Source organism: Schistocerca piceifrons, chromosome X (genome assembly GCF_021461385.2).
Source record: "Schistocerca piceifrons isolate TAMUIC-IGC-003096 chromosome X, iqSchPice1.1, whole genome shotgun sequence".
Taxonomy (NCBI): Eukaryota; Metazoa; Arthropoda; class Insecta; order Orthoptera; family Acrididae; genus Schistocerca; species Schistocerca piceifrons.
In genome coordinates, this window is record NC_060149.1 from 153,270,406 (window position 1) to 153,297,544 (window position 27,139).

The window sequence follows — 27,139 nt, forward strand, 5'->3', positions numbered from 1 at the left end:
GCCTGTGCTATTAATAACAAAATGGTCTACAAAAAATAAACACATTGACCATGAATGTGTTAGGTTCACAGGTTCCACAGCGGAGAATTCTGCCAAAAAATTGTGGTTTCCGGTAAAGTTTCAGTTCAAAAAATAAATATAATTCATTTTTATGTTTGTAAATAAATTTCTTGTTTGTCCTTAGAAACCTGAAGGAATGTCCTCAGTACAGTTACATGTAATTAAAATTACAGAACAACAGTTGCGGAAGTGGTGAAAAAGGGGAGGGGGGGGGGGGTATTAATGCTGTCAGTGTCCATAGCACTTACATAGCTAAATATGTTGCACAAACAGCTTAGACAGCCAAACCAATTCCCCAAATCTGGGTTGTGAATTTATATGCTGGCAGTGCCATCTGTTTTTTGTTGCCATGAGCCTCATAGAGTTTAAAAGTGAAATGTTGTATATTACTGATAGCAGATATCGTAGCTTCGGTACTCAGGTTCTGGAGGACATACGATTCACTTTAAAAATGCATCAGCTTCAAAGTGAGTGACATGGGTAAAACGCAGGCAAGAAGTTGGTACCATCTATCATCCATCCTTTATTGTTGTCTTGTGTTCACATCAGTTCTCTCTCTCTCTCTCTCTCTCTCTTTTGTTTGTCCACTTTTCTTACATATTTCTTGTCTGCTTTCTCGCACTATCTTTTCTGAGCTATGTAAATGGGAATTGTCCTTACAATGCATTCTTCGATCTTGCAATCCCTCTACATCGACATCTACATGATCACTCTACAATTCACAGTTAAGTGCCCGGCAGAGGATTCATTGAAATACCTTCAAGCTATTTCTTTACCAGTCCACTCTTGAACAGCATGCAGGGAAAATTAACATTTAACTATTTCTGTGCAAGTTGCAATTTCTCTTATTTTATTATTATAACAATCATTTCTCCCTATGTAGGTGGGTTCCAACAAAATATTTTCGCATTTGGAGGAGAAAGTTGGCACTTGATACTGCATGAGAAGATTCAACTGCAATGAAAAACACGTTTGTTTTAACAATTGCCACCCCAACTCACATATCATATCAATGGCAAAATAAACTGTCCTCCTTTGAACTTTCTCGATGTCCTCCGTGAATCCTGTATGCTAAGGATCCCATACTGCACAGCAGTACTCTAGCAAAGGTCATGCAAGCAAAGTGTATGCAGTCTCTTTAGTAGAGCTATTGCATTTTGGAAGTGTTTTGCCAACAAATCACAGTTTTTGATTCACTTTCCCCTCGACATAATCTATGTGATTGTTCCAATTTAAGTTACTCATAATTGTAATTACTAAGTAGTTGAATTCACAGCATTTAAATTTTTATGATTTATTGTGCAACAGAAATTTAACAGACTCCTTTTAGTATTCATATGGCTGACATCACACATCCAAGAGGGCTAGGGGAATGCCAGATATTGCTTCTGTTTTACTCGATGACTTTTTGTCAGTTAGTATAAACTGTAACCTGACAGGAAATTGTGAATCTAGTCACATAACTGAGGTGATACTCCGGAGGCACACAATTTGATTAGTAGTTGCTTGGGAGGTATGGTATCAAAAGTCTTCTGGACAGTTAAAGACATGAAATCAATTTGACTCCCCCTTCTGATAGCATCCATTACTTCATGAGAATAAAGAGCAAGTTGTGTTTCACAAAAACATTATTTTCTGAATCCTTGTTGGCTATTCGTCAATATATCATGCTCTTCTTGCCCAATCTCTGCTGATATCTTTCCTAAAGCCACCTACACCCCTACTCACTTCCCCATGCCCTCCACATCTCTCATTCTACACTCGCACCCTCTACTCCACAGTCTCCCTTTTCCTGTGTTCTGTCAACCCCTCCCAATCTACTCCTTCACACCATTGTGCCCCCCCCCCCCCCCCCCACCTGTGCCATACCATGCACTTAATGTCTCTCTCCCAGCAGTTATCAACCCTTCCCTCCAATCCTTCCTCCTTCCACTGCCTTACTACCCTTATCCTCTCCATGCCTCAGCTCGATTGAACTGTAATATAGATGCCCTGTAGTCAACAGAGAATGTAGCTCTCTTTGTGTGTGTGTGTGTGTGTGTGTGTGTGTGTGTGTGTGTGTGTCATTTAGCAACATTTGCAGTCTTGTTTATGTGCCTACTGACTAATCAACAACTCAATTACATTGTAAGCTGTTGCATTTTCTCTTTTCATTATACATTTCCACCAAGGGCATTCCATTTCCACGTACATCTACAAGGGGCATTCCACATTGATTTACACTTTATTTTTTCTCATCATTCAGGGTGTGCTATTTAACTCATCATTACAGTTGCAGTATATAGTACTTTGGTCTAATAGTAGGTGGCAGGACAATCACTAAAAGTTTAATCCCTGCACAGTACAACCCATTTTCACAACTACTGTCATTACTTGAGTGAACAGCATGGAATCTGATCATCAAGGACAGCACTGGAAAACTTGATTTCTCTAGAAGAAGGGTGTAAAAACTGCAGATATTCATAGGCGGTTGGTGACGGTGTGTGTGGAGTGTGTGCTCCATCGTGAAAAAGTGCTCCTGAAGGACAACACTTGCAGGTAGGAAAACCACAGCTGCCATTTCTGAAATCAGGTTCCAAGTACTGCCACACTTACTGTATGCTCCTGAACTGGCCCCTTCTTGAATACCACCATTTCAGGGCTATGAAGGAAAACTCTACACGGACTTCATCTCACAGACTTACAGGAACTGCGAATAGCTGTACTACGGTGGGCGCAACAGACTCCAAAAAAGTGGTTAGAGGAGGGGCTACAGAAGTTAAAGGGTTCAGTTCAGGCTACTACTACGGTGAGGGTGGTAATGCATGGGACACCATTTCAAATATGGCAGCCTTGGTTTTCCGACTGTGTGAGGACAAGCATTGTCGAGTTGCAAGGGCACTTTCAGTGACAGTGCACACTCACCACACAAAAACTCCATTTGCCTGCGAGTATCTGCAATGTTTACAGATTTGTTGTCCAGTGTTGTCCTTGTTGATCACACACCATGTTGTCCACTTGCATAATGACTGCAGTTGGGAAACTGGGCCACATTGTGTAGTAGTAATTGTCCTGCCACATACAGATAAACCAAAGTACTACATACATGCAACTTTAATGAAAAATCCACCAGCACACCATGACTGATGGCCAAAATAAAGTGTAAATCAATATGGAATACATATCATACACCTACATGTATACTCCACAAGCCAACGAGGATGTGTGGCAGAGGGTACTACTTCTGGTACCACTATTGCATACCTTCTTCACTGTTTCAGGAGGGGACCCAAAGGGCGTAATATGCCTTACGACTAATATAAAAAACAAAGGAAATGACAAGTAGAATTACCTTAAAACATATACCATCTACATTTTAAGCAAATTGAAGTGGGAAAGCTGAGACATGAACACACTTTATTGTAAGGGGGTGTGAAGGGTTAAAATGTTTAAGAGTGAGGTGCGAGAATAGATTTTTTGGGGGGGAGGGGGTTGGGTCTGGTGATGAGGAGCAAATAGCTCTATAATGGATATGCTAAATAGAAAGAAACTAGATCTTATGGAAAAAACAATTATAAACACAGTCACAATGAAAGACCAGTCAATGTATCCAAGCATTTGGGGTGGGGGTAAAAACTTTTTATGTTATGTATCACACCCAGTTATCACCTAAAAGGACCTAATCATTCATCATTCATATACTACACAGTATGATGTACTTAAAAGCCATTGACAAGAACAGTAAGTGTCATAGCATTTCTACAACTTCAACAAAGTTATTTAAATAATTCTTATTTTTCAAATCAGTCAGCTCATTTAAGATCGTACTTTGTGTGTGACCATGTTAATAAATATTTCAGTCTCTCTTAGATTGTTCGTCCCTACTCGTTGTTTAGATTTGTGTAACATTTCCATTTGATCATTCATATTACTCAGAAAATGTTCATGAGTTTTTAAATGTGCCCCTAGAGATGATGTATTACTCAGATAGGAATGCCGTTTAAATTTCATTTTAAGTTTTCTTCCAGTCTGACATATGCAAAATCCTTTCACACTGAAGCATTTAGTTTTGTGTATCACAGACTGCTCATATGTGGATTCTTTCTCTAAACTGTTCTGTAATTTCGCACTTTTGTTTTAATCGTGTTTCAAAGATTTTTGTCACAGTTTTCATTATTTGCATTATTGACATGTAATGCCTATTAAACAGATAGCACATCGTGATGTTACTTATGCTATGTCCACTTTCCTGTTGTGTGTGGATGATGGAGGCTGCTGATGTGGGAAAATTACTGTTGTTCTGTGTTACTGTTTATGAATTTGACAGTTAATGTGATCTTATGGTTCATTATGATGGACATGTGACTTTAAATAGTCAACATTTCATAAGGTACATTTGTATTTCGTATCTTTGACATCTTGTACACTGAGGTTTCGTTGTCATTTCTGTTTCTATTTTTTAATGTTGATTCAGGTGCCAGATGATGGTCATTGATCAAAATCATTGATCAAAACCAGCAGCAAATGAATAACTTGTTCTAATGGAGCCAAGTGTCACGAGTTTCCTGAAACAAATCCATTGTTGAAAATTACCTGAAGAAAGCATTTGATCAGTAATACTTAGGAATTGGCCATACAAGTGTTTTGTAAGCCACTTCTTTCATGGGTGAATTACATTTCCTTAAGATTCTATCTGACATTGGCATTTCCCACTATTTGTTTTATGTGGTCATTCTACTTAAGGTAGCTTCGGATGGTTACTCCCAGATATTTTACGGTAGTTACTGCTTCTGGCAGTTTATCACCAATAGAGTAGTGGATTTATTCTCCTATGTATGCACAATGTGTTACATTTATTTATGATCAGGGTCAACTGAGAGTTCCTCCACCATTCATCAGTTCTGTCAGATCTTCATGCAATGTGCTTTTGAGGTCTTCTGATGTTGCACCTTGTTATAAACAACGGCATCATGTGCAAACAGCCTTGTGGAGCTTCCTACGTTAGCCACTAGATCATTTATATGTATTTTAAACAGTAACAGTCTGATCATACTTCCTTAGGGTACTCCTGAAATTACCTGTACATGTGTTGATTTTGTTCTGTTAAGAGTGATGTACTAAGTTCTAGCTGCAAGGAATTCTTGAATCCAATTGTAAATCTGGTCCTATACTTGGTAAGCTCATTTTTTTTTTCTTGACTGAATGACAGTATCAAATACTTTCCTGAAGTCAAGGAACACTGGATCCAATGACTGTAGTGCTGTGGATCTCATGGAAGAACATAGCGAGTTGAGTTTTGCAGGATCTCTGTTTGTGGAATCTGTGTTGATTTTCATAGAGGAGATTTTCATTCTCCAAAAAAACAGATCTATAATTATGTGCTTTTGACCTATGACCCTTCTTGAAAATGGAAATGAGCTATGCTTTTATCCAGTCACTAGGTACCCTTTTTGCTCCACCAACACACAATAAACTGCTACTGGAAGGGGAATTAGTTCTTTTGCAAACACTCTGTAGAATGTTACAGGTATCTCATCTGGTCCAGATGTCTTTCCATTACTAAGTGATTATAGCTGGTTTTCTATTCCTTGATCACTTATCTCAGTATCTGCCATTCTGACATTTGTGTGATGATTAATTAGAGGAACTATATTATGATCTTCGATGGTGAAATGGTTTTGGAAGACTGAATTCAATATTTCAGCTTTCTGTCTATCACCTTCCATTTTCATATCAGTATGGTCGTTAAGTGACTGAATAGATGGTTTTGGGTCTGCTTACTGATTCCGTGTAAGATCAAAACCTCTAAGGCTTATTAGTCAGACCAGTTGGCAAAATTTTACTTTCAAAATCACTGAATGCTTTTCTCATTGCTCTCTCTTTATGCTCATTGTTGCTTCGTTCAGCTAGGTTTTGACTTCTCTTAAATCTGTGATGAAACTCTTTGTTTACATAGCGACTTTCTGACATTCATACTGAATGATGCTTTTGAATGTTATCCATTTGTGCTCCACATCTTTGTCTTAAGAACTGGTTAGACAGTCTTGGGAAAGATCAAAAAGGACTCCAGTCTCAAAGGGTACAGGGCAAAGAAACGACGAGAATCGACCAAGCAACAGTCGGTATTGTAGTTGTAAATTGTTGTAGCTGTGTTGGAAAAGTACCAGAGCTTCAAGTGCTGATAGAAAGCACTGAAGCTAAAATCGTTGTAGGAACAGAAAGCTGGGCAAAGCCATAATTTCTGCCGAAATTTTTACAGAGGCGCAAACCGTGTTCAGGAAGGATAGATTAAATAAAGTAGGTGGTGGTGTGTTTGTGTCTGTTGGTAGTAGTTTATCTTGTAATGAAGTTGAAATAGATAGTTCCTGCGAATTACTATGGGTAGAGGTTATACTCAACAGCCATACCAAAATAATAACTGGCTCCCTCTACCGACCCCCAACTCAGATGGTATAACAGCTGAACGGTTCAAAGAAAACTTAAATCTCATTACAAATAAGTACCCCACTCATACAGTTATAATTGGTGGAGACTTCAATCTACCCTTGATTTGTTGGCAAAAATACATATTCAAATCTGGTGGAAGACAGAAAACATCTTCCAAAATTGTACTAAATGCTTTTTCTGAGAGAATTACTTCGAACAATTAGTTCACAAGCCCACACAAATTGTAAATGGTTGAGAAAACACTCCTGACCTCTTAGCCACAAATAATCCTGATCTAATAGAGAACGTTATGACAGATACAGGGATTAGTGAACACAAGGTCATTGTAGCAAGGCTTAAAGCCATATTAACCAAAACCACTAAAAATAAACGCAAAATATATCTATTTAAAAGAGAAGATAAAAATTTGCTTGATGCCTTCCTAAGAGAGAGTCTCTATTCTTCCAAGCTAATTATGTAAGTGTAGACCAGATTTGGCTCAATTTCAAAGATACAGTATCAACAGCAACATATAGATTCATACTGCATAAGTTAATAAGAGATGGGACTGATCTGCCATGGTGCACAAAACATGTCAGAACACTGTTGCAGAAGCAACGAAAAAAGCATGCCAAACTCAGAAGAACACAAAATCCCCAAGACTGGCTAAGTTTCACGGAAACTCAAAATTTAATGTGGACATCAATGCGAGATGCTTTTAATAGTTTCCACAATGAAACATTGTCTCAAAATATGGTAGAAAATCCAAAGAGATTCTGGTCGTATGTAAAGTGCACCAGTGGCAAAAAAACAGTCAATACCATCACTGCACGATAGCGATGGAAATGTTACCGATGATGGTGTCACTAAAGCGGAGTTACTAAATACAATTTTCCGTAATTCCTTCATGAAAGAAGACAAAGTAAATATTCCCAAACTCAAAACCAGAACAGTTGTTAGCATGAGTGACATAAAAGTAGATATCTTAGGTGTTGCGAAACAACTCAAATCACATAAGAAAGGCAACTTTTCCGGTCCAGATGGTACAACAGTCAGGTTCCTTTCAGAGTATGCAGACACAATAGCGCCTTTCTTAGCAATCATATACAACCGCTCACTTCATCAAAGGTCTGTTCCTAAAGACTGGAAAGAAGCACAGGTCACACCAATATTCAAGAAAGGAAATAGGAGTAACCCACTGAATTAGAGACCCATATCACTAGACCCGTGGTCTAGGGGTAGCATCTTTGATTCATAATCAAAACGTCTTCGGTCCTGGGTTCGATCCCCGCCACTGCCTAAATTTTGATAAATAATCAGCATTGGCGGCCGAAGTCTTCCGGCATAAGAAGTCAGTCTCATTCTGCCAACGGCCTTGCCAAAGAGGGCGGAGGAGCGAATAGAGGTTCAGGGCACTCTCTTGTCCTAGGGGTGGGAAATTGCCCCTAAAGGTGGAAGAATCAGCAATGATCAACGACATGAGGATGCAGAAGGCAATGGAAACCACTGCATTAAAGACACGTAACGTGTATCCACAGGACATGTGGCCTGTAATTCAAGAAGTGTCATGATGATCTCTCCATTGGCAAAAGATTTCGGAATAGTCCCCCATTCGGATCTCCGGGAGGGGACTGTCAAGGGGGAGGTTACCATGAGAAAAAGACTGAATAATCAACGAAAGGATAACGTTCTACGAGTCGGGGCGTGGAATGTCAGAAGCTTGAACGTGGTAGGGAAACTAGAAAATCTGAAAAGGGAAATGCAAAGGCTCAATCTATATATAGTAGGGGTCAGTGAAGTGAAGTGGAAGGAAGACAAGGATTTCTGGTCAGATGAGTATCGGGTAATATCAACAGCAGCAGAAAATGGTATAACAGGTGTAGGATTCGTTATGAGTAGGAAGGTATGGCAGAGGGTGTGTTACTGTGAACAGTTCAGTGACCGGGTTGTTCTAATCAGAATCGACAGCAGACCGACAATGATAGTTCAGGTATACATGCAGACGTCGCAAGCTGAAGATGAACAGATAGAGAAAGCGTATGAGGATATTGAAAGGGTAATGCAGTATGTAAAGGGGGACGAAAATCTAATAGTCATGGGCGACTAGAATGCAGTTGTAGGGGAAGGAGTAGAAGAAAAGATTACAGGAGAATATGGGCTTGGGACGAGGAATGAAAGAGGAGAAAGACTAATTGAGTTCTGCAACAAGTTTCAGCTAGTAATAGCGAATACCCTGTTCAAGAATCACAAGAGGAGGAGGTATACTTGGAAAAGGCCGGGAGATACGGGAAGATTTCAGTTAGATTACATCATGGTCAGACAGAGATTCCAAAATCAGATACTAGATTGTAAGGCGTACCCAGGAGCAGATATAGACTCAGATCACAATATAGTAGTGATGAAGAGTAGGCTGAAGTTCAAGACATTAGTCAGGAAGAATCAATACGCAAAGAAGTGGGATACAGAAGTACTAAGGAATGACGAGATACGTTTGAAGTTCTCTAACGCTATAGATACAGCAATAAGGAATAGCGCAGTAGGCAGCACAGTTGAAGAGGAATGGACATCTCTAAAAAGGGCCATCACAGAAGTTGGGAAGGGAAACATAGGTACAAAGAAGGTAGCTGCGAAGAAACCATGGGTAACAGAAGAAATACTTCAGTTGATTGATGAAAGGAGGAAGTACAAACATGTTCCGGGAAAATCAGGAATACAGAAATACAAGTCACTGAGGAATGAAATAAATAGGAAGTGCGGGGAAGCTAAGACGAGATGGCTGCAGGAAAAATGTGAAGACGTCGAAAAAGATATGATTGTTGGAAGGACAGACTCAGCATACAGGAAAGTCAAAACAACCTTTGGTGACATTAAAAAAAGCAACGGTGGTAACATTAAGAGTGCAACGGGAATTCCACTGTTAAATGCAGAGGAGAGAGCAGATAGGTGGAAAGAATACATTGAAAGCCTCTATGAGGGTGAAGATTTGTCTGATGTGATAGAAGAAGAAACAGGAGTCGATTTAGAAGAGATACGGGATCCAATATTAGAATCAGAATTTAAAAGAGCTTTGGAGGACTTACGGTCAAATAAGGCAGAAGGGATAGATAACATTCCATCAGAATTTCTAAAATCTTTGGGGGAAGTGGCAACAAAACGACTATTCATGTTGGTGTGTAGAATATATGAGTCTGGCGACATACCATCTGACTTTCGGAAAAGCATCATCCACACAATTCCGAAGACGGCAAGAGCTGACAAGTGTGAGAATTATCGCACAATCAGTTTAACAGCTCATGCATCGAAGCTGCTTACAAGAATAATATACAGAAGAATGGAAAAGAAAATTGAGAATGCGCTAGGTGACAATCAGTTTGGCTTTAGGAAAAGTAAAGGGGCGAGAGAGGCAATTCTGACGTTACGGCTAATAATGGAAGCAAGGCTAAAGAAAAATCAAGACACTTTCATAGGATTTGTCGACCTGGAAAAAGCGTTCGACAATATAAAATGGTGCAAGCTGTTCGAGATTCTGAAAAAAGTAGGGGTAAGCTATAGGGAGAGACAGGTTATATACAATATGTACAACAACCAAGAGGGAATAATAAGAGTGGACGATCAAGAACGAAGTGCTCGTATTAAGAAGGGTGTAAGACAAGGCTGTAGCCTTTCGCCCCTACTCTTCAATCTGTACATCGAGGAAGCAATGATGGAAATAAAAGAAAGGTCCAGGAGTGGAATTGAAGTACAAGGTGAAAGGATATCAATGATATGATTCGCTGATGACATTGCTATCCTGAGTGAAAGTGAAGAAGAATTAAATGATCTGCTGAACGGAATGAACAGTCTAATGAGTACACAGTATGGTTTGAGAGTAAATCGGAGAAAGACGAAGGTAATGAGAAGTAGTAGAAATGAGAACAGCGAGAAACTTAACATCAGGATTGATGGTCACGAAGTCAATGAAGTTAAGGAATTCTGCTACCTAGGCAGTAAAATAACCAATGATGGACGGAGCAAGGAGGACATCAAAAGCAGACTCGCTATGGCAAAAAAGGCATTTCTGGCCAAGAGAAGTCTACTAATATCAAATACCGGCCTTAATTTGAGGAAGAAATTTCTGAGGATGTACGTCTGGAGTACAGCATTGTATGGTAGTGAAACATGGACTGTGGGAAAACCGGAACAGAAGAGAATCGAAGCATTTGAGATGTGGTGCTATAGACGAATGTTGAAAATTAGGTGGACTGATAAGGTAAGGAATGAGGAGGGTCTACGCAGAATCGGAGAGGAAAGGAATATGTGGAAAACACTGATAAGGAGAAGGGACAGGGTGATAGGACATCTGCTAAGACATGAGGGAATGACTTCCATGGTACTAGAGGGAGCTGTAGAGGGCAAAAACTGTAGAGGAAGACAGAGATTGGAATACGTCAAGCAAATAATTGAGGACATAGGTTGCAAGTGCTACTCTGAGATGAAGAGGTTAGCACAGGAAAGGAATTCGTGGCGGGCCGCATCAAACCAGTCAGTAGACTGATGACCAAAAAAAAAAAATCACTTACCTCAATTTGCAGTAGGATTTTGGAGCATATACTGTACTGGAACATTATGAATCACATTGAAGAAAATGACTTATTGATACATAACCAACATGGATTCAGAGAATATCGTTCTTGTGCAACACTGCTAGCTCTTTATTCCCATGAAGTAACGAGTGCTGTCGACAAGGGATCTCAGATCGATTCCATATTCCTAGATTTCCAGAAGGCTTTTGATACCATTCCTCACAAGTCTCAGTTGTGTGACTGGATTTGTGATTTACTTTCTGAGAGGTCACAGTTCATAGTGATGGACAGTAAATCATTGAGTAGAACAGAAGTGATATCTGGCATTCCGTAAGGTAGTGTCACAGGCCCTCTGCTGTTCCTGATTTACATAAATGATCTAGGTGATAATCTGAGCAGCCCCCTTAGATTGTTTGCAGATGACGCTGTAATTTACCGTCTAGTAAAATTATCAGATAATCTATTCCAATTACAAAATGATCTGCAGTGAATTTCTGTATGGTGCGAAAAGTGGCAATTGGCACTAAACAAGGAAAAGTGCGAAGTCATGCACATGGGTACTAAAAGAAATCCGATAAATTTTGGGTATACGATAAATCGCACAAATCTAAGGGTTGTCAATTTGACTAAATACCTAGGAATTACAATTATGAGCAACTTAAATTGGAAAGAGCACAGAGATAATATTATGGGGAAGGCGAACCAAAGACTGCGCTTTGTTGGCTGAACACTTAGAAGATGCAACAAACCCACTAAAGAGAGAGCCTACATCACACTTGTCCATCCTCTGCTGGAATATTGCTGTGCGGTATGGGATCCTTACCAGGTAGGATTTACGGAGGACATCGAAAAAGTGCAAAGAAGGGCAGCTCGTTTCGTGTTATCGTGCAGTAGGGGTGAGAGTGTCACTGATATGATATACACGAGTTGGGATGGCAGTTACTGAAACAAAGGCGGTTTTCTTTGCGGCAAGATCTATTTAAGAAATTTCAATCACCAACTTTCTCTTCTGAATGCGAAAAATATTTTGTTGACACACACCTATGTAGGGAGAAATGATCATCACAACAAAATAAGAGAAATCAGAGCTCGAACGGAAAGATTTAGGTCTTCCTTTTTCCACGTGCCATTTGAGAGTGGAATGGTAGAGAACTAGTATGAAAATGGTTCGATGAACCGTCTGCCAGGCACTTGAGTGTGAATTGCGGAGTAACCATGTAGATGTAGATTTAGATGTAGACTATTTGATGTTGACTACTCACTTACTCTGCAATTTGTACCCTGTCTCTCTTGCTAAGCAAGAATACTCTCCTACCTTTACAGCCCCTACAACTCCCAGAGAGATTGATGCTGTCACAGCATTATCTATGTTAACTAATTTGAAAAGTTCCGGTCTGTCTGTTGCTAGGTGATCTAAGATGTTACCTCCACAACTTGGTTCTCAATTGGAGCTCGAAGTAATTTTTGTACAAGACATGCAGAATAACGACATATTAACCTCTGTCTGTGGCACCAGTTTTAATTGAATAACTCGCCCATTCTGTAGAGGGCAAGTTGAAATATCCCAGTATTACAATAGTGTGATCAGGAAACTTAACACAGAATTCTGCAGGTTCTCTCTGAAGTGCTCTGCCGGTACAGCTTCTGATGCAGGTGGTCTATAAAAGCATTCGATTACCATTTTTGACCCTTTTTAGATGCCTAACATAACCTAGATTATTTCACATTCAGAATCCGAAATAACCTCACTAGATATGAAATTCTGTACTGCAACAAATATTCCGCCATCATTGGCCTCTCCTTACAGTAAATATTCCAATCTGTATTTAGGATTTTTGTGCTATTCACTTCTGATTTCAGCCAACTTTCTGTTCTTCATACTATCTGGGAATTATTATCTATAACAAGCAACACTAATTCGCGCGCGCACGCGCGCGCACACACACACACACACACACACACACACACACACACACACACACACCTGACATTAGTGTGTTGTAGAATTAGGGAACTTTCTTTTTATCCTTGTGTATTATGATCTTTTTGGAGACTGAAGATCTCCTCTAAAGTAATAAACGTGGGCTACAGAAATGAATCATCTTGTGAAACTCGGCTTACTCCGTTTCATCCATGGGATCATGAGATCCACAAAGTAATACGTAGTGATACATGGAATATCAAACCAACTTGTTTTTGATTTCAGGCTTCCTATCAGACAGAATTCAGCAAAATGTTCTTAAGAGATGTGAAAGCAGCTCTTGGAATACACCAAAGGAATGTTATAGGGTTGTTACTGTTCACAATATGTAAAATTTATGGATTGGATATTGTCAGAAGCTAAAGTAACCTACAAAATACTTGCTCAACTAATTCTTAAGTATTGTTGGTCAGTCTGGGACACTAACCAGGTAGAATTAACAGAGAGGATCCATACGTCATCAGCACTTTTCATCGCACGTTCGTGTAGTAAATATGAGGGCACCATAGAGATTCTTATCCATATCCATAGCATGGGCTGCTAGGGAGAAGTTGTGCACCACTGAGATGTTTGCTCTCGACATTCTGAAAATGGTATAGTTGAAAAAGAATCAGGCCACATATTGCTTATTACCACTTACAATATTAACAGTTGTTCATCACACACACTGTGCATATACGGAACCATAAAGGGGGATAAATGATAGTGGTAGACTTTGCCTCATACGGTAAAATGGGTTATGAAGTGTGGATGCATATTTTCAGAAAATGGATTTATCTGAAAATGAAGGTAATTTGCAGGATGAAGGGAAAATTGTATCTTTCAACCAAGAACTGTTCTAATGCTGATGATGCTGTTGCAAGGAGTATTACAGAATATGAAAAAGAGTCATTAAGACATATAAATAAATGTACTATGCGATGACGATGGACATGTCATGCAAAAAAAGTAATTCATATTTTTGAATTTCCATCAAGTAGTGTTTAGGAAACAGAATACATTAAATACTTGCTGCTCCATTATGAAATTGGAGACGATAGGTTGTGTTTGAAGGGTGAAGCACTCAGCTCATAAACATAATGCCAGTAGAGGTCACTAGAGTAAACAGCTGCGCTAGCTCACTAGAGTAAACATCTGTACTGTGCAGAATCCTTGGTGGGCAGATTCCAATAAAGCAATGAGCACAGTGGATTGACACGGGAATGCGTTTCATTTTCTCAAAAGAGGAAGACTAGTTATCAGAGTAGATGAGGCATTCCATCTCCTTCAACTGGTAATCATAGTCAGTGATAGTAGTTAGTGTGTGGAGAGTGGCAAATACCAGTGTGTATCAGCCAGCAAGTTACAGGACCATTTACGGCATCGTTGTGTGGTGAACTATAATCTACAATGACAATACACTTCCAGTGTTTGTTGAGAGAACCGTTGAACAGTGTGGAATGTAATCAGAACTAGATCCAGTCCATTCTCTCTCACAGAACATTGTTCATGCATATACTTCTCGTGCAACTTACCAAGCAAGGTACCACAGTGCTTAGCACACTGGACTCGCATTCGGCAGGAAAATAATTCAAATCCACATCTGGCCATGAGATTTAGGTTTTCTGTGGTTTCTCTAAATCGCTCCAGGCAAATGCCAGGATGGTGCCTTTGAAAGGGTGTGGCTGATTTCCATCTCCATCCTTGAAACAATCCAAATTTGTGTCCATCTATAATTATCTTGATGTCAACAGGATGTAAAATCTAATCTTGCTTCCTTCCTCCCTTCGCATAACTTTACCCACTCTCCAAGATGTTTGTTGGGTCCCCTGAGCAGTACAGTTACCACGTCTGTCTCCAGTGATACATATGTAGGGCTTCACTTGAAGAGTTTGTTTTCATCTGCATTCCTAGCAACATCCCTTGAACTTTCTCATAAGATGGCGTCCTTCACTTCTGTGATTATATCGCACTGTGTGTCATCTAGACAGCAGTGTAGAAGTGAAAACATTAGAAATCATGCCAGGTAGTTCATTAATATGGATTCCATACTTTATTAATGGTTGAGTTGCTTTGCCTTTATGACTCTTACTGGAGCAGGGCATAAGCAACTTTTATGGGTAGAGCCTCTAGCTCACTACATTCTTATAAAGCTGGCAGCTCAGCAAAACAGCGGCATTTTGTCTATTGGCATGAAACTTGTAGTATTGTGTCATCACTAGTCTAATAGTAACTATTGGACTTCAAATTCATTTGCAAAGTATTCTGTTGTTTTGCTTGTTCATAAAAATCTGTCACAAACTGGACTATGTGTTGGTTCCCACTTAGTTGTACTCCGTGTATTCCTTCTTGGCAGTTGTTACAGACCAGACTCAGGTGTGCAGACTTCATCCTCACTGCCATCAACAGACTATTACTCGGCAGTTGTTATTTGCATTGTGAACTCCGTGGTCATGTGTGCTTGACATAGTGGTATGAGGTACCACAGGTCTCCCAGTTTAGTAAAATGGTCTGACTCTGTATTGCCTGTGAAGCAGTTTAAAAGAATACTAAGTGACACTGTCAGCTATATATTCAAGTAGTTACAAGTTTATGATCTTAAGCACATCCATTTATGGGAATTTTATGTCCATGGCAAATAGATAATTTACTGCATAATATTGATAGTGTTAAGTCAGCTCCAAATAGTCACAACTGATTTTTAAATTTTCTTTGTACCAAATACAGAAGAAGTTGCTTAATCCACATGTGTGGTTTGTATTTGTATTACCATGTTTGCTACTATTAGTAAATAGTTAAATACGTCAAAAAGAGAATGAGATAGAAAATGTTTTGAAGTGCTGATACAAGTTGTGATAAAAGTCGAAAAAAAAATTGAAATGCTTTACTGATACTAATTTCATTATTAATTTTGGTGTAGCTCCAAGAGTAATGTTTTAATCAATTATAGCTAAGTCAAAATTTTTAGTTTTTCCTGTAATTCTCATGTCGTACACATTGTTGCAGGTGCCGACACAGTAATTTTTCGAGATATTTTGGCGACAGTGAACCACAATGCAATAAAAGATGTGATGTGTGTAGAAATAAGAAGTCTGTAGAAATGTCAGTGCAGCAATTTTTGAATGATATTTTCCATAAAACAAGAGTCAGTCATGACTATAACTCCTACGATGATGACCTATATGAAGGAGGGCGCCGTGGACAGAAAAGGTAATACTTTTGAGGATAGAAAATTTGCTAGAAGGTGCATTAAAGGAGGGAAACAATTACAAAATCACAGCTTTATGATGAAGCTGTGATGGAATTAGTACAGGGAAATAACTACGTCACTTGTAATGCATTCTGTATAACAGCTATTAAAAATAGAAAAATACCATCAACTGAAAGCATTAGGCTATTCAAATCACAAAATTGTTTTTGAGAAAGAAATGTGATACTATCGAAAGTACAAAATTAATAACTGGTTTATTGACATTTAATTTATGTAAAGCAGCATCATGTTAAGCGTGTTTTTCCTGACAGTTTCTTTCTGCAAATGAACTGTCATTGAATTCAGCTGAAACACAATACATGCAATTCAGTACTGCACAAGGCCTGACCACAACATTAGAAATAATGCGTAAGGGTAAGTAAATAAGTGAAACATGGTACTCTAACTGGAAGTCACTATTGCAAATCTTCTTAAACACATAAATGCTGCAACTTTTACATTATGGAGAATGTCAAAATTTTGAGATGAAAATGCCAAACAGTTGACTGGCTTTTCCAATTTTCATTTACTAATGTCTTATTGTATCATATTCTGGGGATCTCATATCGAAGAAGGGAAGTGTTTCATAGAAGCATGAAATGAAGATAATGTGTGGTGTTCATTCTAGAACTTCTTGTAGGCAGCTCTTTAAGCAGTTGAGCATACTGACCACAGTGTCATTATACATATACTCTCTTATGAAGTTGTTCTTAACAGTCAGTCACAGTTTGAACACAAAAGTAATGTGCATAAATATAACACCAGAAGGAGAAATGATTTACACTATACTTAACTTAGTTAGTGCAGCATGGAAAGGATTGAGGTATTCAGCCATATCTTTGACCACCTCTCCAGTGAAGTAAAGAACTTAATGGGTAATATAACTAATTCAAACCCAAACTACCTACTTCACAACTCCCCCTCCCCCCTTTTGAAGAAATCACATGAATGGTCAGGATTTTGCCATATTTTCTGCTGTGAAGATGTTCTCTAATTGTAAAACTAATTTATTCCATATAAAAGCAAAATGTTGCAAATAAGTAACTAATTGTAACTATTTTTGTGAAGGTGACTGCTAGGAGAGTGCATCCTGTCATCTTTTAATGATGTTCTTGGGAAAAATGAAAGAGAAAGGAGATGATGACACCCAGTACCAGGACATAATAGACTCTTCTCGAATAGTGTCTTGGTGCAGTGAACTTAACTTTCGAATATACAGTATACACGAGGCACCTGTTTGCTTTCACCACCCTGAGTGGACTGCATGAGTTCTAATTAAAGTTCCCCAACCTGAAATCTTCTATAGTTGTTATTCCCTGCACAGAAAACAGCACACAGGTCATGAATCCGTTATCTTAGTGAAGAACTGACTTTATGTGAATAGTTAAATTTTCAAATATTTTGTCTACACAGGATGCCACTTGCTTTTTATCAGCAGAACACGAGAAACTGCACAATTACATTCCACTTCACAGTCATAAATAATTTTCATTCTTTAAAACAGTAATAAACTGCGTATTTCTGTAATTACTATCACACTTTTCTCAATTACGTGGCCACATAACCATAAATTGCTAATAAAGTCTTAACTGACACTGAACACAGCAGACAACATGTCTATCCTGCAAGGCTGCTGTACTAGCTATGAACTTACAGCTGAACAACTTCGCCTGCCATCCAAGTTAGGAGAAGTCATAAGACCACCGTAGTGCTTCGTCTGCCTTTTCATTTGGCAGTTGTTTATTATTCTGCTGGTTATTAATACTTGTGAAATAATGTAATGATACCACACTATTGAGAGATGCTTAATGTGAAATGCAAGTAAACACACTATGTATTAGGAACAGGATTATTTGACCTTGGAGCAAGTTGAACTTGGATACGAAGATCCCTGATTGAGAATCCACTGAGCCCTTCTATATCACATTTATTCAACAAACAACCAAGTCAGTGTGCATACATTCGTACTGACGAACAGTTACATAGGATCATTAGTATTAAACTTTGAAACTTTGTGCAGACTACGTTTGAAAATTTTAAGAAAATATAATAGGTCTTTGTCCTTAAAACAGACAATGTAAACAGTCACTAAAATTTGGTTTATAAAAGAAGCGCACACCTTAACTCCAAAACTGTAGTCAGGACTACGCAAAAATTCAATTATTTAAGCTGAACTTTGAGTGGCATCCAATTACACAATATTTTGAAGTCAAAAACTCGACTCAGCTTGCCAGTCCATCAGAAAATCAGAATTGTTAGTCATTAAAAATAGATAAATTATACGTGCCCAAAGAAATAGCAATAACATTAAACCTGCTAATTTGCTGGATTTACACCTCACACTGCTATAATGTAGCCATACAGATAATGTTTCAGTGGAACTGATTCAGGAAAATGACATTGGCTCTGTCGTACCTGGTGGGGATAAAACATTCAGACACCTACTTGTACAATTCACCAGTGCCAAATTACTTTAAGACACTTTAAAACAACAGAGAGAAAACCACAATTAATTTAAATGTTACAATAAAGCAAATCAATTATGCATAAATTCAATAGATCACCCAACACAGGCACACAAAAGGCTTGAAACAGTCGTTGCAAAAATTCGACACGTATGTAAATTGTGAGTACATTAATTAATACCTTACTACTAAAAGAGTGAGTGAACAAATTTGTAGATCAGTGCTCAGAGAGGGCCAGCTGGCAGCCATGGATTTAGTAAACGTGAAGTACACTTCCATACTTCAATTTAAAAGCACAAATATGTGTGTATAGTTTGTCACTGACATGCCACTTAACACCCTAATCACCTTGCCAAATTATGAATGGAGGTAATCTGGGGAAACTTAGTGCAAACAAAATGTCCAGCAGGTCGTTATTGTTAGAAGGCAGAAATGAGGTTAAGAGAGCAGCCTTCGACACAGATGGGCTAATGTCCCACACCACAACCCGTTGGGCCAACAACAACATGCTATACCGTGAAGTCCCTCTTCCAGTAGAGGCAGTTACAAGACTGACTCCCTGCTGACCTATCTCCTCAGAAGTCATGGCTGGCATGTAACCATTTCAGGCAGTGACATCACTCTCGGCCACCAGTGACCTGCCCTATGCTCAACAGCCAAACACTGGCCACTGGCCATATTTCTGCCTGTGCATGGCCGTAAGACCTTTCACCAGGTAAAGGGTGCACATGCTATCAGCAGGTGTAAAATCTTTGCGTGAGCAATACCTACCCAGGAAAGAAACAATATGGATGTATCACCCCCCCCCCCCCCCAAGTGAAGATTGGAAGAAGGTCAATAGGCCTTTCTCACATTTGCCTGCACCCACAGCCCCTGCTAATAATCTGGCTTAGGTGAGCTCCGATCTTCCTACGTGTTTGCAGATCCTCTGTTAGGAAATTCTTCAGGGGTAGGACCTGGAGGACCTTGCATAGCCCCACAAAGTGCAGAAGCATTTTTCCGGTGAACCCTTATGCGACCTCACTCTGAGCCCAGGCATTTTTGATGTAGACCATATCACCTACTGCCACTGATGTTGCAAGTCTTCCCCTGTTGTAACTTTGGGCTTGCCTATGGGGCATGAGAATCATATTCCTCCTTGCAGCCTTCCATTTCCCCCTCAAATTTCTGAAGTAAACAAGATTGTTGAATGAGCAAAGACTGCTGAAAGGGGACTCAACCTCAAATAAGAGCATCAGTTGACCAGAGTAGCTTTGTGGACTTCATGGCACACTATATTGAATGCCAAACTTAACCAATGCAATGAACCATCTTTTCTGGTGCCTGGATTGGTAGATAATAAGCATGAATTTCAAATTCCTATTTATGTTCTTTGCAAACAGGGGCAGGGGGTGTCATAAGGTGTTGTAGTTCCATGCCTAATCTTATGGTTGAAACAGACAGTCCAAAACCCCCGTGAAGTAATCATGGGAGTGTTATTGCTCACTACCACCCTGGGTGGCCCAAACTGGCGAAGATAGTTAACAAATGCTGAGTGCTCCAAGCCTTAGTGGTCCCCTTACTCAGTTTGAGTCACACAAATGTTGTAAAAGCAGTCACCACTATGAATACAAACCTATTTCCGCCTTTGGTGCATGGAAGGGGACCCAGGTAATTGATAAATAATTTTTCATTAGCTTAAACTCCATAATGGAATGCAAGAACCCATTTTGGTATATCAGGTTTTCTGCTTGCATTCTCAGCATTTACCTACCCGTAATTGTATATTGGTCCCCATTCCCTTTCAGGTCAGATGCTCCTTGTTTTTAATTTTCATTTTATGGATGTCCAGATGCTGCCCCCCCCCCCCCCCCCCCCCTTCCCACACACACACACAATGATTGCTGGAAATAGGTGAAGACAGTCAGAACCAGACTTCGGGGGGAGGCAGATCTTCAATTTACCGTTTTATCTCACGTGGTAACAAAACGGCCCCTTTTATAAAGAATACTCGTCCAACAAACGTCCTTCCTCTAACTCATTCCTGATACTGCCTAACTCATTATCCTTTCCCTGTTCTTTGTCAAAGTCACAAAATAGGGGAGGGATCTCATTTACGACAGCAGCGGCCCCTCGAGTTCCCGATATCTCTGTCCCACTGGTAGATGTTGGTACTCCCTGTTCACCCATTACCTCCTCCTCTTCGTCCTTGAACATTTGACTAAGCGTGTCAGTGACCTGATTCTGTGATCCCTTAATGTGACCAACATCAAACTGAAACACTGATATATGCATGGGCCACCTTGCCATCCTTTACCATCTTGCATGGTCAGGCCACAACCAAATTTAAGGCTTAATTGTCAGTTTCCAACTTAAACCTCCTACGTTACAGATAGAATCTAAATTTCTCCAAGATGAATAGCACTGCCAGGGCCTCGAGTTTGCACACAGAGTAGTGACCCTCTGGATCCCGACAGTGCCCTAAATGCGTGTGCTAATAGCCGGCAGTCATGTTGTTGGTCTTGCAGCAAGATTGCCGTGATGCCTGAATTAGAACAATCAGTCTGGATTTATTTATTTATTTATTTATTGTTCCGTGGGACCACATTAAGGAGAAGTCTCCATGGTCATGGAACGAGTCAATACATGAAATTACAACACGATTGTAGAAACAGATAAAATGAAATATAAGAAACATATTCAGTTGTAGATTGTAGAAACAGATAAAATGAAATATAAGAAACATATTCAGGTGACACGTCGTTAGTTTAAATAAAGAAAATCAAGAATGTAACACTGGAATTTGCTTAATTTTTTAGCTCTTCCAGGAGCTCCTCGACAGAGTAGAAGGAGTGAGCCATGAGGAAACTCTTCAGTTTAGACTTAAAAGCTTTTGGGCTACTGCTAAGATTTTTGAGTTCTTGTGGTAGCTTATTGAAAATGGATGCAGCAGAATACTGCACTCCTTTCTGCGCAAGAGTCAAGGAAGTGCATTCCACATGCAGATTTGATTTCTGCCGAGTATTAACTGAGTGAAAGCTGCTAACCCTTGGGAATAAGCTAATATTGCTAACAACAAACGACATTAAAGAAAATATATACTGTGAGGGCAATGTCAAAATTCTCAGACTATTGAATGGGGGTCGACAAGAGGTTTTCGAACTTACACCACACATAGCTCAAACAGCCCGTTTTTGAGTCAAAAATACCCTTTTTGAATCAGAAGAATTACCCCAAGAAATAATACCATATGACATAAGCGTATGAAAATATGCGAAGTAGACTACTTTTCGTGTTGAAATGTCACTTATTTCAGATCCTGTTCTAATGGTAAATAAAGCGGCATTTAGTTTCTGAACAAGATCCTGAACATGGGCTTTCCACAACAGCTTACTACACTCCTGGAAATGGAAAAAAGAACACATTGACACCGGTGTGTCAGACCCACCATACTTGCTCCGGACACTGCGAGAGGGCTGTACAAGCAATGATCACACGCACGGCACAGCGGACACACCAGGAACCGCGGTGTTGGCCGTCGAATGGCGCTAGCTGCGCAGCATTTGTGCACCGCCGCCGTCAGTGTCAGCCAGTTTGCCGTGGCATACGGAGCTCCATCGCAGTCTTTAACACTGGTAGCATGCCGCGACAGCGTGGACGTGAACCGTATGTGCAGTTGACGGACTTTGAGCGAGGGCGTATAGTGGGCATGCGGGAGGCCGGGTGGACGTACAGCCGAATTGCTCAACACGTGGGGCGTGAGGTCTCCACAGTACATCGATGTTGTCGCCAGTGGTCGGCGGAAGGTGCACGTGCCCGTCGACCTGGGACCGGACCGCAGCGACGCACGGATGCACGCCAAGACCGTAGGATCCTACGCAGTGCCGTAGGGGACAACACCGCCACTTCCCAGCAAATTAGGGACACTGTTGCTCCTGGGGTACCGGCGAGGATCATTCGCAACCGTCTCCATGAAGCTAGGCTACGGTCCCGCACACCGTTAGGCCGTCTTCCGCTCACGCCCCAACATCGTGCAGCCCGCCTCCAGTGGTGTCGCGACAGGCGTGAATGGAGGGACGAATGGAGACGTGTCGTCTTCAGTGATGAGAGTCGCTTCTGCCTTGGTGCCAATGATGGTCGTATGCGTGTTTGGCGCCGTGCAGGTGAGCGCCACAATCAGGACTGCATACGACCGAGGCACACAGGGCCAACACCCGGCATCTTGGTGTGGGGAGCGATCTCCTACACTGGCCGTACACCACTGGTGATCATCGAGGGGACACTGAATAGTGCACGGTACATCCAAACCGTCATCGAACCCATCGTTCCACCATTCCTAGACCGGCAAGGGAACTTGCTGTTCCAACAGGACAATGCACGTCCGCATGTATCCCGTGCCACCCAACGTGCTCTAGAAGGTGTAAGTCAACTACCCTGGCCAGCAAGATCTCCGGATCTGTCCCCCATTGAGCATGTTTGGGACTGGATGAAGCGTCGTCTCACGCGGTCTGCACGTCCAGCACGAACGCTGGTCCAACTGAGGCACCAGGTGGAAATGGCATGGCAAGCCGTTCCACAGGACTACATCCAGCATCTCTACGATCGTCTCCATGGGAGAATAGCAGCCTGCATTGCTGCGAAAGGTGGACATACACTGTACTAGTGCCGACATTGTGCATGCTCTGTTGCCTGTGTCTATGTGCCTGTGGTTCTGTCAGTGTGATCATGTGATGTATCTGATTCCAGGAATGTGTCAATAAAGTTTCCCCTTCCTGGGACAATGAATTCACGGTGTTCTTATTTCAATTTCCAGGAGTGTATCTACCCGTACGCCTAGGAACTTGAACTGTTCCGTCTCGCTTATAACATGCCCATTCTGTCTGATTAAAATATCAGTTCTTGTTGAATTGTGAGTTAGAAACTGTAAAAACTGAGTCTTACTGTGATTTAGCATCAAATTATTTTCCACGAGCCATGAACTTATTTCATGAACTACATTATTTGATAATGTTTCAATATTACACACAAGATCCTTCACTACCAAGCTGGTGTCAACAGCAAACAGAAATATTTTTGAATCGCCTGTAATACTAGAAGGCATATCATTTATATAAATAAGAAACAGCAGTGGCCCCCAGCACCGACCCTTGGGGAATGCCCCATTTAACAGTGCCCCATTGGGACTGAACATCATTACCACTCTCAGTATTGCGGAGAATTACCTTCTGCTTTCTGTTCTTAAAGTAAGAGGCGAACCAATTGTAAGCTACTCCCCTTACTCCGTAATGTTCCAACTTCTGCAGTAATATTTTGTGGTCAACACAGTCAAAAGCCTTCGTTAAATCAAAGAAAACACCTAACGTTCGCAACCTTTTATTTAATCCGTCCAAAACCTCACAGAGAAAAGAGACTATAGCATTTTCAGTTGTTAAGCCATTTCTAAAACCAAACTGTACATTTGACAGCAAATTATGTGAATTTAAATGCTGCAGTAACCTTGTATATACAACCCTCTCGATAACTTTAGCAAACACCGATGGCATAGAAATAGGTCTATAATTATCAACATTATCCCTGTCTCCCTTTTTATAAAGTGGCTTCACTACCGAATACTTTAATCAGTCAGGAAACCAACCACTCCTAAAGGAAAAGTTACAGATATGGCTAAGTACTGGGCTAACATACATGGAACAATACTTCAGTATTCTGCTAGATACCCCGTCATATCCATGAGAGTTCTTGGTCTTTAGTGATTTAATTATTAACTCAATCTCCCTCTTGTCAGTATCATGGAGGAGCATTTCAGGTAACAATCTCGGAACACTTTTTTCTACGAGCGCTATATGATTCCCTGCTGGGACTAGGTTTCTATTTAGTTCACCTGCTATATTCAGAAAGTGATTATTAAATACTGTACATATATGCGACTTATCAGTAACATGGACATTCCCACTACGCACTGATTCTATATCCTCGACCTGACTCTGCAGACCAGCCACTTCCTTTACGACTGACCATATGGTTTTAATTTTATCCTGAGACTTAGCTATTCTATCTGCATACCACATACTTTTTGCCTTCCTAATAACTTTTTTAAGCACCTTACAATACTGTTTGTAATGGGCTATTGCATTTAGATTGTGACTGTTTCTAGCGTTTTGATATAATTGCCACTTTGTTCTACAAGATATTCTTATACCTTTAGTCAGCCACCCAGGCTGCCTGTTTGTGCTAGTACCCTGTTTTGAACGTTCTAACGGAAAGCAACTTTCAAAGAGCACGAGAGAAGTCTTGAGGAAAGCATTATATTTATTGTCTACTGTATCAGCACTATAAACACTTGCCACTCTTGTTCCTTGATAAGGTTTACAAAAGTCTCTACAGCAACTGGATCAGCTTTCCTAAAAAGTTGGTAACTATATTTAACATGTGTTGCAGCACAAAAATCTTTTAGACTTAAAATTTGTGCATCATGATCTGAAAGGCCATTCACCATTTTGCTAACAGAATGCCCTTCTAGTAATGACGAATGAACAAAAATGTTGTCTATGGTTGTTCTACTGTTCCCTTGCACTCTTGTTGGAAAGAATACGGTTTGCATAAGATTATATGAATTAAGGAGGTCTACCAGCATCCTTTTCCTTGCACAATCACTTACACAATTTATATTGAAGTCAGCACATATAACTAACTTTTTGTATTTCCTATAAAGTGAACCAAGAACCTCCTCTAGCTTTAGCAAAAATGTTGTGAAATCGGAGTCTGGGGATCTATAAATAACAACAGTAAGAAGTTTAGCTCCACTAAATTTAACCACACCTGCACAACATTCAAACACCTTTTCAGTGCAGTACTTTGAAACATCAATTGACTCAAATGGGATACCGTTTTTCACATACATGGCTACCCCCCCACACCGCAAAGAGCTCCTAGAAAAGCTGCCAGCCAACCTGTATCCTGGTAAAGGAAGCCTCTGAATTATCTCCTTATTTAAGAACCGTTCAGATATACCAATAATTTCAGAGTCAACATCTATAAGCAGTTCACTAACTTTATCTCTAATGCCTTGTATGTTTTGATGAAATATATTAATTCCCTCATTAATCGGATACCTAAGCTTTGTCAAAAGTGGTTTCTTTGTTAGAGAGACTTCCCTTAAGCAGGAATACCTGTCAGCTGATTTCAATCTAAAAAAAGGTACAGCTCTAACACCCACAACTACCGGAATTTTCCCATGAGTGGTCCCACCACCCCCACCTATGCTGTCACCTATAAGTTTTGCCAACCTCCCCTTCCCATACCTGTTGAGGTGCAGGCCATGTCTAGTGAAACCCGTCCTGCTGATAGACTCCACCGACACCACTGAAATGTGACTCATGCCTTCTGTCATTAGCGCACCCTCAAGTCTCATGTTATTACACCTGATGGCTGTATTAAGATGAGGCCGATCGTGACGCTGAAACAGTTCCACGAAATGCACATTCGTGTTGCCAGTCTGAGTGGCTATCTTTTCCAGGTCACCATCTATGTCATACTCCCCATCCCTATCAATACTATTACCAGCCCCACCCACAATCACTACCTGATCCTCTTTTGTAAAATCCCTACATAACCCCCCTATGTTAAAAGTCACCTGAGCCAATCCTGCATTAGGCTTCACAATGCTGGTGACCTGGTACTCACTCCCCAAAACTTCCTGCAACTGCTGGCCTACACCTCTACCATGAGAACTACCTAACAGCAGAACCTTCTTCTTTCTCTTAGACTTTGTCACTGTCCTAGCCACCGTAACTGCTGAGGTCTGCTGCATACTTTCTACATCTACAGCTACTAGAGATTCCTCTCCACTAGACTCTGACAGTTGGTCATATCTATTACAAACACCGATAATAAAACTATCTGAAAATCTCCTTCTCCTAGCAGATCTCTTGCCAACAGCCAGCTCCCATTCCCCAACCCCCTTCTCCCTCCTCATCCTATCTAGCTCCTCCTGTGCGTTTTTCAACTGCACCTGAAGGGCACAGATCTTACGCTCCTGCTCCTCTATCAACTTACTCTTGCTACATAACCTGCAGTTCCAGGAGAGGATCTCACCAGAATGCCCACTGGCTTCCCCACTGCATTCCCCCCAGTGAAAATGCTTCGAACAAGTCTCATACCGCAATCCACTACTCACGAACCTACGGCAAAGCCCACACTTCTCACTCATGGTAAAATTTTACAGTTATTGAAACAAGAAAACAACTTTATCTAAGTTCCGCTACTACAATAAGATGATGTTAAAAACTGACTACAATAATCACAAACTTGCTCTACAAGGAAAGTAACTACTATTATTGACAGTATTAATCAGCAACAAATGAGAATATAACAAAATACTAACACAGAAAGAAAATCAAACGTCTAATGACAGTAACGAAACTGAAAGCAGATCGCAAAAATTTCTTCTCAAGTTATT

General features: G+C 40.4%; 1 protein-coding gene across 1 annotated transcript in view; it reads left to right on the forward strand.

Moving 5' to 3' along the window:
* Nucleotides 1-27,139, forward strand: part of LOC124721225 (ATP-dependent DNA helicase Q5-like) — a 309,692-nt gene that overhangs the window by 182,796 nt on the left and 99,757 nt on the right. The window contains exon 9 of the mRNA XM_047246081.1: nucleotides 15,994-16,197. Coding sequence (XP_047102037.1) covers nucleotides 15,994-16,197 — 204 coding nt within the window. The remainder of the gene's footprint in view (nucleotides 1-15,993; nucleotides 16,198-27,139) is intronic.